This window comes from Ovis aries, chromosome 24 (assembly GCF_016772045.2).
Source record: "Ovis aries strain OAR_USU_Benz2616 breed Rambouillet chromosome 24, ARS-UI_Ramb_v3.0, whole genome shotgun sequence".
NCBI lineage: Eukaryota > Metazoa > Chordata > Mammalia > Artiodactyla > Bovidae > Ovis > Ovis aries.
The window spans coordinates 9,013,505-9,029,432 of record NC_056077.1 but is presented as its reverse complement, the minus strand read 5'-3'; the positions used below and the strand labels follow the sequence as shown (position 1 = coordinate 9,029,432).

The following is a 15,928-nucleotide window of genomic DNA, read 5'->3' as shown; positions in this document are numbered from 1 at the left end:
GGGCCTCTGTCACCCGAGTCCACACTTCTCACACATCCTTCCCACGAGTTTACCCCAGAGTCGGCAGCAGCTTCTGCATCCCTTTCACAACCCCCTTCTTGGGCCAGACCCCTGTCAGTCTCAGGAGAACCAGGTCAAACCCTAAAGCCTGGACCTGATTGTTCCATTTAGGTTGTTGGTGTTCAGTTGCTAAGTCATGTCTGACTCTTTGTGACCCCATGGATTCTAGCCCCCCAGACTCTTCTGTCCATGGGATTTCTCAGTCAAGAATACTGGAGTGGGCTGCCATTTCCTACTCCAGGGGATCTTCCCAACCCAGGAATCAAACCTACATCTCCTGCATTGCAGGCAGATTCTTACTACTGCACCACCTGGGAAGCCCAGTTGTATGAGGATTAGAGGATATTTTTTCCTCAAATTCCATGTATGACTATTGGCAAAAGTGTCAGATAATCTTGATAATCTAAGTAAATCATAATCAAACGAGAGAGACAAGGGAAGTCTGATGCTCTGCCGCTGGTCTCACACACTTAAGAACATTATCAGGATTCAGATTGCATTTCACTATTTCTCCAGGGCACCTATGTCTCTCCTTTGCAGACAGAGTTCAGGTGTGACACGGTTTCGTGTCCCCAATGCTGCTAACGGTGTTTTCCATTCCTCCCCACAGGGCATCTACAGCTGCATCCACGGAGTGCACATTGAAGAAAAGAAGAAGTCTCCAGACTTCAACCTGACCGGATCCCAGAGCAACATGTTAAAACTCCTTCGGTCCGCCAAAAACATCTCCAACTTGTCCAATATGAACTCCTCGAGGATGGATTCCCCCAAGAGAGCTGCGGACTTCATCCAACGAGGCTCGCTCATCATGGACATGGTTCCAGATAAGGGCAACCTGGTCTACTCAGACAACCGGTCCTTCCAGGGGAAAGACAGCATCTTCGGGGACAACATGAGTGAACTCCAGACCTTCGTGGCCAACAGGCACAAGGATAACCTCAACAACTATGTGTTCCAGGGCCAGCATCCTCTGACTCTCAATGAGTCCAACCCCAACACAGTGGAGGTGGCCGTCAGCACGGAGTCCAAAGGGAATTCCCGGCCCCGGCAGCTTTGGAAGAAATCAATGGAGTCGCTCCGCCAAGACTCCCTGACCCAGAACCCCATCTCCCAGAGGGATGAGGGGCCCGTGGAGAACCGGACCCACTCCCTGAAGAGTCCTCGGTACCTTCCTGAAGAGGTGGCCCACTCGGACGTCTCTGAAACGTCAAGCCGGGCCGCGTGCCACCGGGAGCCAGACAACAATAAGAACCACAAGGCCAAGGACAACTTCAAGAGGACCATGGCCTCCAAGTACCCCAAGGACTGCAGCGAGGCAGAGCGCTCCTACCTGAAAACCAAAGCGAGCTCCCCCAGGGACAAGATCTACACCATCGATGGCGAGAAGGAGCCCAGTTTCCACCTCGACCCGCCCTCCTTCGCGGAAAGCATGGCCCTCCCGGAGAACGTGGACTTCTCCGACACCTACCAGGAGCGCAGCGAGAGCTTCCGCAAGGGGGATTCCACGCTGCCCCTCAACCGGAACGCCGTGCATGATGAGGACGTGCTCCCCAACAATGAGCCGTACAAACTCTACTCCAAGCACTTCAGCCTGAAAGACAAGAGCTCCCCGCACAGCGAGGGCAGCGACCGGTACCGCCAGAACTCCACGCACTGCCGGAGCTGCCTGTCCAACCTGCCCACCTACGCAGGCCACTTCACCGTGCGCTCCCCCTTCAAGTGCGACGCCTGCCTACGGATGGGGAACCTCTACGACATCGATGAGGACCAGATGCTTCAGGAGACGGGGAACCCCGCCGCCCAGGAGGAGGTCTACCAGCAGGACTGGGCCCCGAACAGCGCCCTCCAACTCCAAAAGAACAAGCTGAGGATCAGCCGGCAGCACTCCTACGATAACATCCTCGACAAACCCAGGGAGGTGGACCCTAGCAGGCCCTCCCGGAGCATCAGCCTCAAGGACCGTGAACGGCTCCTGGAGGGAAACCTGTACGGGAGTCTCTTTAGCGTCCCCTCCAGCAAACTCGCGGGGAACAAGGGTTCCCTTTTCCCCCAGGGCCTGGAGGTCGGCAAGCGGAGCAAGTCCCTCTTGCCGGACCACACCTCCGAGAACCCTTTCCTCCACTCCTACGGGGATGACCAACGCTTAGTGATCGGCAGGTGCCCCTCGGACCCTTACAAACACTCGCTGCCGTCTCAGGCTGCGAACGACGGCTATCTCCGCTCGTCCTTGAGGTCGACGGCGTCATACTGTTCCAGGGACAGTAGAGGCCATAGCGACGTGTACATTTCAGAGCATGTTATGCCTTATGCTGCAAATAAGAATAATATGTACTCTGCCCCCAGGGTTTTAAACTCCTGCAGCAATAGACGTGTGTACAAGAAAATGCCTAGTATCGAATCTGATGTTTAAAACCTTCCATTAATGTTTATATCTATAGGGAAACATACCTAATGGCCAATGTCTGGATGGGTAAATGGTGGATGCCCCAATAGTGCCCTGACCAGAGGAAGAGGATTTAGGAAGGTATTTTTCAGTTGGTTCTTTTGCACATGGCTCCAAGCCGTAGTCTTCCACTCAAGGAATCTTGTGAGGTGTGTGCCAAGCACACCAGAGCCCAGATAGGTGAGTTCTTAACCAAAAACCAATCCACACCAGGGCAGGTCTCCTGGACATGCCCTCCAGGTATGTTGCAATAACGACGCATCGGATGCCACCGGTCATGTGACGATTTCCTATATTCCAAATTCCATTAAGACCAGCCCACCCCGTAATTTCCTCATCAGAAATGCCTCACGGTTCCTCTGATACAGAATAAGCAATATGGTATGCATGTAAACCTGTCACAAAATAAAACAAGAATGCATCCGCACTGTAGTGAGACGGAGTGTGCCAGAGATTAGGAAGTTCGGCTTTTTAAGGGGTTCGGCGTTAGTGCTCTGCCTCCCTTGATGGCCCTGGCCCAACCCCAGAACTCCAGGCTCCCCCAAAGTATAGCAAGCCCGCGTGTTCATGGTTCACTCTACTAGCTTCCTTGTAGTCCATTTCCAAGACACATGGAGTAAAAGGCCCAGGAGGACCCTCAGGCAGAGAGCGACGAGTCTCTTTGGATGTCCATTTGTGTATTTCACAGACACTCTCTCACCCTTGGCTTCGGTGGTCTTGCTCAGAGCTGCACAGACTCACACACGTGTCTTCGGTACCGTAAGTGTGGATCTTCCATCTATGATGCAGCGGCCCTTGTAGTTGATCCCGAAGACTCCTGTGTACGTAAGTTTGCATTTCCCCCTCCTCTGGTGATGACTCAGGGTTGTATAGTATCTGTTACTCTCCTCCTCCCTCCAGGAACCTTCACTCATTCAGTCCCCCGAATGGCATTTAATTGTGCATTGCTGTTCCAGCATGGTGAATGTGGGGGCACGTGCCAGCGGCCACATGTGTGCCGTGATCTCTAAGAAGTAAAATGCCATCTGTCTTGCTAAAGGCCAGTGTGGCTGTAGGGCGATCTTCCTTAACCTGTTCTGAAATTCGGCAGGCCATGCGTCCCCGCTCCAGCCTCCTTAAATCAACAGCCTTCAAAACAGGAGAGACACTCATGTATCTACCCTGAGCATCCTCCCAATTGTGGGTAATCTTTAGTGGGACGAGTGATTCCTCTCTTCTGAAATAGCTGCTCTGTTGAAAGCCAACTGCCTCACCAGCACCAACAGAACTCGAAAAATTCCTCGAGGCATTTGTCATTTCCGAGTCACTTCCATCATTCCCTTCTCACTCGCCTCAAACCTCTGCAAAAACGATAGGAAATGATACTCATTTTTGTCCACTGTGGGCCGAGGCTGGGGAATCTTGACACACGAGAAGCTCTCAGCACAGCACCCTGTACATTCAGTGTGCCCCTGCAAATAACAAGCAAGTTGTTATATTGTGACACTTCACCAAACCAGAATTTTCTAGTTTAAAAATTAAACACTATTAAACATGATAAAAACTACAAACAATATTCATTACATATTTTATACAGTTTGAATCTAGTAATTAGCATGTTTTAAATACATGAATATGCCTAAGATGTTTGGGCTAAGTAGCCACCTGATTTGCATAGTCCCTGGATCTGTGTTGGTGTCCTGTTACAGAAGCCCTAGGCTAATGCAAACTAGCTGGACCATTCCCTGGCTTCCTCCTGCATTTTGCCCTGGGCTCTTGGAGGAGGGGGCAGAATGACAGCTTGAAAAGTTAACCCGTGTCTTAGAGTCCTGTCCTGTTCTGTCTTGTAGGCAGTGATTTCCTGTGCGTGGGCAGGTGCCGGGAATAATTCTCTTAGAGCTTGAGGACTCATTGTATGTCTCCATCTTTGAGTTAGGACACCTGATCTACCATATTCCTATAATGATGCAAAGTGGTTGCTGAGAAGTTCAGGGTCAGTGGGAGAGAGGCAGAGGGAGCCAGTGAAAGTCTTTGAGGTGCACAGGCAGAAGGGGCTGACAAGGCACTGAAGATGAAGGCACTTGAACGTTGCATTTCATTGCTTGAATGTTGCACATTTGCTTCTCCAGCAAGGGAGGAGCCTAGATTAAAGAGCCCGGAATAGCCCTCCAATCTCTTACTGTCATGCACACCTGTGATCGTATCCTCTGTCGCCATGTTCTGCCTTTGCCCTTCCACTGCTTTCCAGACCTGCACGCCCCCAGCCAGGATCACCTCCATTTCCTCACAAGAGTGTCATGTCTTGACACAAAATGAATTGAAGTCTCCCAGAAGATAGCCGTGGTATATCACCAATCTAAAGAGGCTATCTGTCTTTCTCCAGTGTCTCCTCAAAACCAAAGAGCTGCCAAAGGTGGCAGAGATCTCCAGGGAGAGTGAGAATTACACTTGGAATGACCTCGTAGATAAAAAAAAAAAGCCTTCTTCTAATAACAACATTAGCTCTGCTGTTAACCCCATACCTCTCTGGGTATAGAAACTAAATATATGGCTTTGGGAAGAATTGACAGCAATGTAGCCCAAAAAAGAGAAAAAACTATACCCTTCCTCTAATAGCGAAATGGTTTTTTTAAAAAGAAATAGCTAGAGTTGGATGCTATGTAGTAAACACATCATTTCCTTTCTCCATAGATTCACTAACACCGAATAGTGATGATCCCAAACATAAGACAACCAACATTGATTAATGGTCATTTTCCAGTTGAAAGATAGTGATGTCAGGCTATTAGAAGGCCATCCAAGTCTTTCAGTTCTTTGGGGAAAGAGTAGCAGGAATATAACATCCAGAGGTAAATCACACCTTCAGGACAGGAGGTGATAAGAATTACAGGGAATGCCCTGAACTATGGGTTCATTACAGAAGATTCCTCAGACACATCTCAACTCTGAGACCTTCGATTTGTTGATGCTGAGGATCCAGGATCTCTGACCTCAAAGGCGTGCCTGAGTTTCATCTGACTCCAAGTCGGATCCGGTGTCCTTGTGATGCTAATTAACTCTTAATGGTTTTCTCCGCTTGAGAAGGACCCAGATAGGTTATAGTGCATATGTGCAACCAACTTAAAATGTTCTGTGTAAGAGGAGAGTCTTCTGGGATGCAGGGTCTACTCTGGGCAGCCTTTGGGTTTCTGGAAAATTGTTTCCATTATCCTTACATCTGCAGGTTCCTAGGCCATCCCAGGTTTTAGTGCTCTGAAGGGTGAGATGTCAATGAGTCTGCTTTTCTGCCAGTGAGGCTTCCAGGAGAGGCGTGGGATTACAATCGTCCTACTCATTACGCTTGTGTCCTTTGCAAATCGCATTGCATTCTTTTAGTCAGCACTGTCTCATGGCCTGTACCTGGTTTTCTCTTCCCTGTTTGGTTAAGGTGCCTGAGAAGTGTTTGTACTTAGGTTTCCCAACAAAAGCATTAAAATTCATCCTTTGCAGCAAACTCAGTCAAATCAATTCACACTTATTTTCAGGGGAGAAAAAATAAAATTACACCTTGTTTACAAATGAAATAGTTTCACTTAAATGGGACTCCAGCCAAGGCAGTTAATTAGTCAAAAGACTCACGGCAGTCGTGTGTTCATACATTGTTCATTCTATTTGATATGTCTACCACTGATGTGTATTTAATATTCTGCATCTTTCTCAGGAAATGACAAATGCCCCAAATTCTTTGCAAATGGAATTGCTAATGAAAAATAAAACAAAAAGTTGGTGTTAATTAAATGGTGATTAAAAATTTATCTCCTTTAAACCTGAAAACGTCTGGCCTTAATAATCAGTTGTCGTATAAATCAATACCTTGCACTGAAATCCTTTGCAGGGTTTAAGACCTAAATAAATACTAAGTTGAGAAACCTAAATATCTTTCAGAAGAGCTGAATATATTCGTTAACTTTATGCAAACCCTATACTGTTTCTTTGTGTGGAGCTGTTGTTTATGAATTCTTCAAAGGGGAACATGAATTGCTGAAATGGTGCCTGCTGGTATGAAGCGCAGCTAGGACAGACATAATTGGACTTCAAGCAGAAAACCAACAACAACAAAAAACTCCCCAAACTTAATAGGTGAAAGCTAAACTCAGTGGTTGGTATTTAATATGAGTTCAAGGCAATTTGCATTCCAAAAGCAGTGTTTATTTTCCCTTGAGACAAAATAAGACCTTTGCAGATACCCCATCTTCTCTTGGTAAGCAGTGTCGGAAGTGTTTAATGAAAGGTTACCTGGAGTTTTGACTTGAAAAGCTCCCCCAGTATGCAGTTGCCCTTTCGCATTCAACCCCTTTACATTGTTGTATGTTCCTATCTAATTGTATCAGATGAGGTCAGCTTGGCCCTTGATGGAGATCGAGATGTCCAAATGCACTTATCCTGTGAATATCAATGCTCGGGTACACATGTATATAATATACATGCTTGTTTTCTACAATTTACACGTACTTGTATTATCCAAATAAAGTTGTATATAATGTAAAGTTTATGTTAAAATTTAAATGATGATAAGGATATTAACACATGGAAAACCCATTCTGGTTATTGATGGGATGATATTTCTGTAAAGAGGGCACTATTTTTTTTTTAATAATCTCAGTTCTAGGGAGGATAACAGAACCCAAGGGGCATTAGTGTGTTGGAGTTCTTGGTCTCTTATGTAAAAAAAATATCTGGGGTTAGGGGTATGGGATGTAGTCTGTTCACTGTTACTCTAGAAGACAGTGCTGATACAGACATGCACTTGATTTCTGCAAACCCACTGAAGGGCGCGTTTCCTGTTTGCCCACCCACACTCTTCCTGTGCCCGTAAATACTCAGTATAGTATCAGCTAACAGTGTCTGCCCACAAGGGTCTTAAAAAAACAGAACTTATGGAACTACACCAAGTTCTGGGGCAAGGAGAAAGGAGATGGGAAAATTAAGAGAAAATGAAGCTGCAAAGGGGCAGCAGTCATCTGTTTGAGACTGTCAAGTTGACAGGGTCAGAGTCAGGTCTAGAACCCAAGATGTCCTGGTCCAAGTCCTAGCTTGGTTCCCCTTTCCAGGCTATCTCATCCCTAGGTTTCTCTCAAGAGTGTTCCCCTGAACACCTCTAGGATCAGTGCCAGAAAACCTCACAGAGCTGACCTGGCTGTCTTTGTCTCTTGCCTTATACAGACCCGTGCACCCTTCTTTGAATTTGGTTTTCCTTTAAGCTCCCCCCAAACCCCTTGCCTCAGAGTCCCAGAGAAGAGAAACCTCTTTCCAGGGACTTACTCCCTGGGAAGAGTGGATAACGGGATATAGTTTAAAATCTCAAACCAAAGATGAAAACTGGCAGTAATCGTTGAGGTTATATTGTTACATTTCTCGTTAGCCAAGGATGAACAAAGGACCTTGATTAGCTGAGGGAAGCTGACTAAGTATCCACTCTCCTTTGAGGGCCAATTTGGGATGGAGGAGAGGCAGAGGGAGTAGAAGCCCAGTCTCTTCCCATAAGCACCCTCGAGAACTTCAGTGCCCTAGGACAAAAGACAGACCAGATGAAGAATCGAAATGATGAAGTTTTCAGCAGGAGATAAAAATGTATGTGATTCCTTGATCAAACAATACAGGTAATCCCTTCCCTAGACTTATTTCCAAGTACCTTTAGAGAATATAGTTGTTCCTGGAGATACCCGTCCATGATGGCACTCAGGACACCTAGGAGCATTGGTCAGGTAAACAGACTCGCCCTTCTCTGGTTTTGCACAGGCAGGCTTGGATCTGGGTCCTCTCAGTTCTCCAGACCTGGCCGCATCATGCCTCCTTCCACCTCGGCTTTATGACATGTGCTTTAAGAAAAGGTTGGGGGGGAAAAATCCTCAAAGGATTGGAAAATAGACCATGATGTAAAAAGACTATTTCCTGAAAGCTTTTGTGTTTGGTTTGGTTTTTGACTTGTGAAGAGTACTTTGGATAGTTCAGGGTAAAAAAATGTATCAGGGAGGAAAGTAGAGAGAATTCCTGTGGAGTCCCAAGTGCCTCTGTGTTGTGGCTAGCCAAAAAGAATGCGTCAGGTGCCTGGAAAGAAAAGGGGACGATGAGACAGCAAAAGGAATTAGGGTGTATTTCAGAAAGATGGTGGGGTGGAGAAGGGGCTTATTTTTTTTCTCTGTCCATCCTGTCCTGTGCATTTCTGAAACACGGGGGTCTCCGTTCATCCCGAGAACGTGCCTTTGGTTCAGCACCTGAATTTGGAAATATCAAAATGTATCTACATTGCGTGTAGACTGTATTCTGGGTACGTCCTAGAATGCGATCCTCAAAATAGCCTGGGGATGTTAAGTAGGATTGCTCTCCTTTTACAGATAAGAAAACTGATGCAGGTTGGTTTCAGCCTCATTCAGCCACAGAATCTGCTAATAATCGTGTTTTATTAGGCATAGTCTTGAAGTGCCTGATCTCCTCTGGGGGAGGGGGTCAGAATAGAAGTCTGGAAAAGAGATGTGTTGTTTTGAGGTCCCCGGGTTCTGTCTTGAGTTTCTGCCTCTGTGGTGAGGAAGGTGATGAGTGTCTGTTTTGGGATGTGTTGAGAAGGCCCAGGATCCCACCTCTGTTCACTGGCCCCTCCTGAGACTTGAATGCTATCTGTGTCTCTCCCCTGTATGCTTGCACTCAGCACTTACTTTTTGGTTCCTGGGGAGTTATTTTCTCTACTTAGCATGTGCCTAATATTAAATATCCCCTTCCTAATATCTCTTCTTTTTCTTAGTAGACATCAGGGATAATTCCATTAACATATGCAAATAATATGCTCTCACATGTGTGCAGGCACACATGCCCGCACGTGCGCATGCACACACACACACACACACACACACACACACACACACTGCCTTGTGGCCCCATTAAAGCCTTCCTACGCATGGCGGCCCATTTTCAGAAAGAGGATACTGCTTGCAAATGACTGTCCCTTCTGTTGATTGTCTTTGCCAAGCAGACAGAACAGAGTTTGGAGGTGTGACAGGGAATAAGAAATAGAGTTTGTGCATAAATGACCAGGAGCTTTGGTAATCAGTATGGCTGAGGGCCAGCTATTAAGATTTTATTCCCCTGGTCACTAACTTTAAGATAACTGTTGAACCACTGCAGTGCTTGTTTGGTTTGTCTCATTAAAGAATGTCGCACCAGAATATTCCCACCAGGCTTTCTAGGAGTCTGAAAAGATGTAGGGCATAATGCATTGTGTAGGCAATGACCCATGAAGCCTTTCTTGAACCCCCTCTCCCATGTTCTAAGCCATACCCCTCTCTCCTGGCATTTATATTTACTGCGAGGTGGGGCACAGTAGAACCATTTTATAGAAAAGCAAACGGAGTGGTTTGAAGGAATGTCTATCTGGGGGATTCTGTGACCCAGTCCCTCTAGAGGGTCAATTAACCTAAGGGTAAATGACCTTAACCTTGAGGTTGTCCTAGTCCCTGAGAAATTCTCTAGCCCTTTACATATTTCAAGTTGGCAGTAAAAAGTCTCTGAAGACAGAAAGGTTATTGTTACTTAATAGTTATTTGAGATCCTGTTGTTGCGTCTACAAATGCATGACAACATTCTCCCAGGGATGCTGAGCTTTGCGTAAACTAGAACACTCAAGAGAACAATTTGGCCAGTGGTATGTCTTCACTGGGGCTGTATTTCAAAGCACACAACTCTCTAGGGAGCAGGAACCAAATTGTTGAAAATGGAGTCATTTCTCAGATTAACTTCCTCCAATGAGGTGTCAGCAGTATGTAGGAACAAACAAGACAAAACCAAGGTCATCACTCATAAATCCCTCTTCTATGCCACATGCCTGAAACAATGAGTTTGCATCCCGGCAATTCTGAGAACATTCCTCATTAGCCATAACCCTTGGTCATCACCTCCTCCAGTTAATTCTCTCTCACACCTTTGGGAAGGATTTAAGTTGAGCCTTCAAAAGGATATTAATATAACACGTAGCCAATACCACAGCTGCCTTTTAAATTAACAAGGTTAATTGTTCTCCAGCAAACATAAGTTTGTCTTTGGCATTTTAAATGCTTCTCATTGATCTGACATTTTGCTGTTTCAAGCTTTTAAAAGGGCTCAAATCAAAGACTATTGATAGCTGAGCAAATAGTGAAGGTCCAGAAATATAAAAAAACATTGTTGGCTTTTCCATGAAGAACAGTCATAAGCTTTTGAATTCGATTGAGGTTTCTACATTAGCCATCTAAGATTTATTGAATTATTCTGTTCTCAGTTAAGCTAATCTGAATAAATGAACTGTATTGACTTTTTAAACCTGTTTTATTTTCTTAGAAAATCTTTAGTTTATTAGGTTTGTAGACACAGTTCTGGGGCCATGACCATTAAGTAAATGTCCCTGGGCAGAAATTTATTAATAAGATTCAGATGACTATTTGGGGTCATTTCAGCTGATCATCTTTGAAAATCTTGATGGATTTGGGAAGATGAATATAGCACTCCTGACATTTATGTTTCTTAAATTTTTTCCCTGGGAAAGAATGTCAATTGTTTATTTTTTTCAAATAAGAGATAAGGTTAGAATGATATTTTCATAGAAAATTCAGTAAACTACTCAAAAAACTAATTACATGGCTAGATATGGCTCAGATGCCTTCCAAGCCTGAGGGTCCCCAAAGATTTCTTTTATCAGTTGTTTTTAACTCTGAATCTTAATCTTATTCATTCCCTTGCTAAAACAAATTTAAAAGCATACACTTTCCAAGTTATTTAGTCGGGATAAGTCAATGTAGTTTATCACAATAGAATGTCTGTGTGTATGTTTACGTATAGTCTATATATTTCAAGCTAGATATTCAGAAAGAATTAGGTGAGTTAATCGGTGGCTTGAATAAGAAGATCATAAACATCATAAATAATGGCCTTCTCAGACAGAAAAAGAGGGTAAACGATCCATCTTTCACTTGTGTTCTAAGACTCACTTAATAATACACAAGCTGGTCATTACCCACAAGAAAGAAATTTAATTAAGCGGCTTGAAAGGGCCGTGTCTGAGTTCACTTTTAACGCAACGTGGATAGGATTACACGTCTGTATGCAGAGGGTTTCCATTCACAGCTACATTCAAACACAGTCGAAAACCCACATCAGAACTGGCTCGATCTCTGATCTGGTGGAGCCCAAAGCAAGCTGCATTCTCTACTCACTGGTCTTTGTTCAGGAATAAGATGTTCACTTACCAACCGCAACCGTGTATATCTGTCATGTTTTAATCCACTGCATGAGGAAGTGCTAATAAGTGTATTAAATATTTCCAAGCATAGCTACAGAATTACACGTTTGCTTAACACCTTTCTATGATAGAGGAAGTAGATACTCTGGTTGTCTCCTTGTAGTATGTCTTTTATTTTTGTTCAACGTGTTATCAACTGTTTTAAGGAATGGGGTTTGAAATGTGTGTGCAAACTGGTATGTACATAACTCCCGAGGCAACAAAAGTGCCCAGTCCTATGGTGTAAAAATGTAAATACAGGAAAATTTCATTTTTCTAATAAAGATAATTTCTGCCAATTGATATGAAAATGAGAAATGGAGTTGTGGTCTTTGTTCTTGTTGTTGCTGCTGCAACATGGGCATCGGGAACGTTTCATACGGGGTTCATGTTTGTAGAAATGGGAAATCGTTTGACTTGCCCCTCTGCGCATTGGAGGAGTGGTGAGGGGAGCGTGGAACTGGGAAGAACCCAGGACTTGGCTTCAGGATTTTAGCAGCAAGCTTGGCCGCTGTCCTTCACCTGGATCTCATCTTCCTGTGCAGTTTCCACACTCACAGTCTTGACTCTGATCACACTGAACTTCACCAAGGCCTGTGACTTATGATACTGGGGCGGGGGCGGGGGGCGGGGGCGGAATAAACCACGGTTAAAGCCCTCCTCTCTCTCCTTTTCATATCCCAGGCAACAGCTGACCGCAAAGAACCACCCTTCTCCATACGCCTTCAATATGACTCACAGATGTCTGCTTGTTTCTCCATTCCAAGGCCAAACACAGACCCTTCAAATTCCCAGGGTCTTCCTCATAAATGATCAGCTGACCTTCTTGTTCCCAATGATCAATTGAAACAAAACTGCTTGTTGACCTGCCAGAGCAAGCTCCCCGCCTGCTCCTAGGAATGGACTGGCCTCAAATTCTCAGATGTACTTCTATCCAGTCCCCACTCTCTCCCTCATCTCATGCCCCCACATCCTGTTCTTTCCAGTTCTGTTTACCACCACCTACAAAAGAAACACTGCTTTTACCTAACGCGTGAGATGCTTGCAGATCCTATAGTCACCGCATTCTCCCCATTCCAACAGTCTTCCCCCTATTATAAGAGTTCCTTTCTTTTCCTTGAAGTAATTCTTCTCAATCAAGTCTCTCCTGACTAAATCTAGATTCAATTTTCATTTGACAACTCCCAGCTCTAGATCAAATGACATTTCTAAAACCAAAATCTGACTGTGTTCACTTCACTGCTCCTGTACTTCAAATCTTCAGCTTGAAACAAAGAATCCACAGGTAAAGCCCGAATTCCACAGGCCAGCACGCAGTCTTCCCAGTCCCCACCAAACCCCTTCCCACCACGTGCCTTAGGCTATATCTGCAACTGAAGTCTTTTCTGCTCCTCTCCAAAGCCACCGTGAGCTCTGGGGGTCCCATGCCTTCGCTCATGTTCTTCTTTCCTCCCGAGATGCTAACCTCCTGCTCATCTCCTGGTCAACTCTTAATCCTCCTTACAATTGTATCTTTGACAGAAGCCTCTTCTTAGTCTTCCCAAGCTCCCCCCAGCAGCAGAATGAACAGTTGACTTTTCCATGATTCAGCCCCTTGTACACACACCTATCAAACTATTTAGCAGGCTTCACTAAACTTTTTGGAAAAGACCCTGTTGCTGAGAAAGATTGAAGGCAGGGGAAGAAGGGGATGACAGAGGATGAGATGGTTGAATGGCATCACCGACTCGATGGACATGAGTTTGAGCAAACTGTGGAAGACAGTGAAGGACAGTGAAGCCTGGTGTGCTGCAGTCCATGGGGTCACAAAGAGTTGGACATGACTTGGTGACGAACAACAACTAAAATTTGGGGGCTTCTTGGGTGGCACTAGTGGGGAAGAATCCACCTGCCAGTGCAGGAGATGCAAGAGACGTGCATTCAGCCCCTGGGTCGGGAAGATCCCCTGGAGAAGGAATGTCAGCCCACTCCAGTATTCTTGCCTGGAGAATCCCATGGACAGAGGAGCCTGGTGGGCTACAGTTCATGGGGTCACAAGGCGTGAGACACAATTGAGCGCACACACAAACACACTGAACTTTTTAATGTGTGCTCTCTCTCCTAATGTACGATTTTCCAGGGCTTTTCAGTTCTAGATGAAAATATATAGTTTTTCATCTTTGAGTCCTACCACCCAGCCCAGCGTCTGACATAGAGTGGGCCTTTTTGGATGGGTAGGAGAAGAGCTAATTGGAAGAGTGGGTGGCTGATGCTTGGGTGAGTGGCTGGCTGGGCGTATAGATGGAGTGCCTTGGAACCTGTTCTTGGTTTACTTTGCTGTCCACCTTACCTACTCTGACTATAAGTGCCACTGATTAGTCCCACACCTTTGTATTTGTGTGGCCTCCCCTGTAAATTCTAGACGGACATATCCATATCTGTATTGTGTAGCTCCACCTAGAGGTCTTAAAGGTGTCCAGTGCCAAAATATCTGAAAAAGCATGTTGGCCCATCCCCCCCCCCACATAGGATTCTTATACTCCCACAGTGTTCCCCATCTCAGGAAACAGCTCCGCTACTGACCTGACATCTCAGGCTAAATGCTCCCTGGCCATCCTTCACTCTTCCTCCTGACCCCCACCCCCCACCTTACTCCATCCACCAGCTCCGTCTGTGCGACTTTTACAATGCACTCAGGATCCATCTGCTTCTCATCACTTCTACCACCTCCCTGTCACCCGCCCGCTTATGCAAATACAACTGCTTTTTAACCTGTGTACCTGCCTCCTCTCTTGCCTCCTTGCCTCCATTCTCCAGACGGAAGACACGAATTGCATCACATGCCTCACCGGGTCTCAAGCCTTTAGTACCTTCGCACTGCGGTCAGAATAAAATCAAAATTCTTCCCCATTTTAACTCCAACTCCCAAACTCTTTTTTTTTTGAAAACTGTGTCTTTGTCATTTTTAATTATTTTGGGCTGCACCGGGTCTCCGTTGTTGGCACACGGGAGTCCTCTAGTTGTGGCGAGCAGGAGTTCCTCCCTGGTTGTGGTGTGCAGGCTTCTCATTGCGCTGGCTCTTTTTGTTGGGGAACATAGGCCCTAGGGTGCCAGCGTCCGTAGCTGTGGTTCCTGGGCTCTACAACACAGGCTCAGTAGTTGGCCTTAGTTGCTCCATGTCATGTGGGCTCTTCCCAGACCAGGGATCAAACCTATGTCCCTTTCATTGGCAGGCGGATTCTTAACCACTGCACCACCAGAGAAGCCCCCAAACTCTTATACTGTAGTCACACTCCGAGAAAAAGAAAAGACAAACGTTTCCCTTTGCTCTTGCCTTATTCCTTGTTTTTGGAGTCTAGGGACTCCAAAGCCTTTTCTCTTTTTTTGGATCAGCCAACGATGGGCCATTTCCAACACATTTTCCATTAACTGAAGTGGCACTAAATACCACTCGCTGCTATGAAACTAATCAGCAATTTGTGAGATGCCTTTACATCCATGTAGCCCCATTTTGGGTCATAATTATTTCCTAATTAGGAGGCAGTTTATACTTGGGACTTGGGACATTTGCTTTTGCCAGTGACGTGGCTATCCAGAATGGTTCAGTTCTTTTTTTTTTTTTTTTTCTCCCTCAAGATTCTGCTGGCTAAAGCCAGATGACCAGACAGCCAAGCAAACTTAATTAACAGACAGTTCTGTTCCTGTGGGAGGGAAAAATCTCTCACTTTCCAGTCAAATGTGCTGTCATTCTGAGAACAAAACCAAATATATTTCTTTTGGAAGACCTTGTAATCTTCTGCTAGGAATGGAGTCGGGGGAGAGGAGGAAATCAGTTATCTTTTTTCCAAGAGTTTTGATGCAGTTTATTAAAGTTCTTCAACTAACCCATCTGTGTAAAAATCTCTTTTTAAATCCTTAAAACACTCCATTGTAGCAGGGATCATAATACCCATTTTACATATTCAGAAACCAAGGTTCAGAGAGTTGAAGTGACTTCCCGAAGACTATACAACCAGGTCATTGTGAAGCTGGGCCCAGAGGTGAGCACATGTCAGCTGGACCTCACATCCCATGATATTTTCATCTCCACTTAGTGTTCACCATTACTTAGGTTCCAGTACTCCCAGAGTCCTGTGCAAGAGGAACCACCTCTGTGTTCCTGATAACTTACGTATTGTAAATGG

General features: G+C 45.4%; 1 protein-coding gene across 1 annotated transcript in view; it reads left to right on the top strand.

The window, feature by feature from the left end:
• GRIN2A (glutamate ionotropic receptor NMDA type subunit 2A) overlaps positions 1-12,083 on the top strand; it is a 440,165-nt gene extending 428,082 nt beyond the window's left edge. Inside the window, exon 12 of the mRNA XM_027961880.3 lies at positions 671-12,083. Coding sequence (XP_027817681.1) covers positions 671-2,470 — 1,800 coding nt within the window. The 3' untranslated portion in view covers positions 2,471-12,083. The remainder of the gene's footprint in view (positions 1-670) is intronic.
• Positions 12,084-15,928: the final 3,845 nt, after the last annotated feature.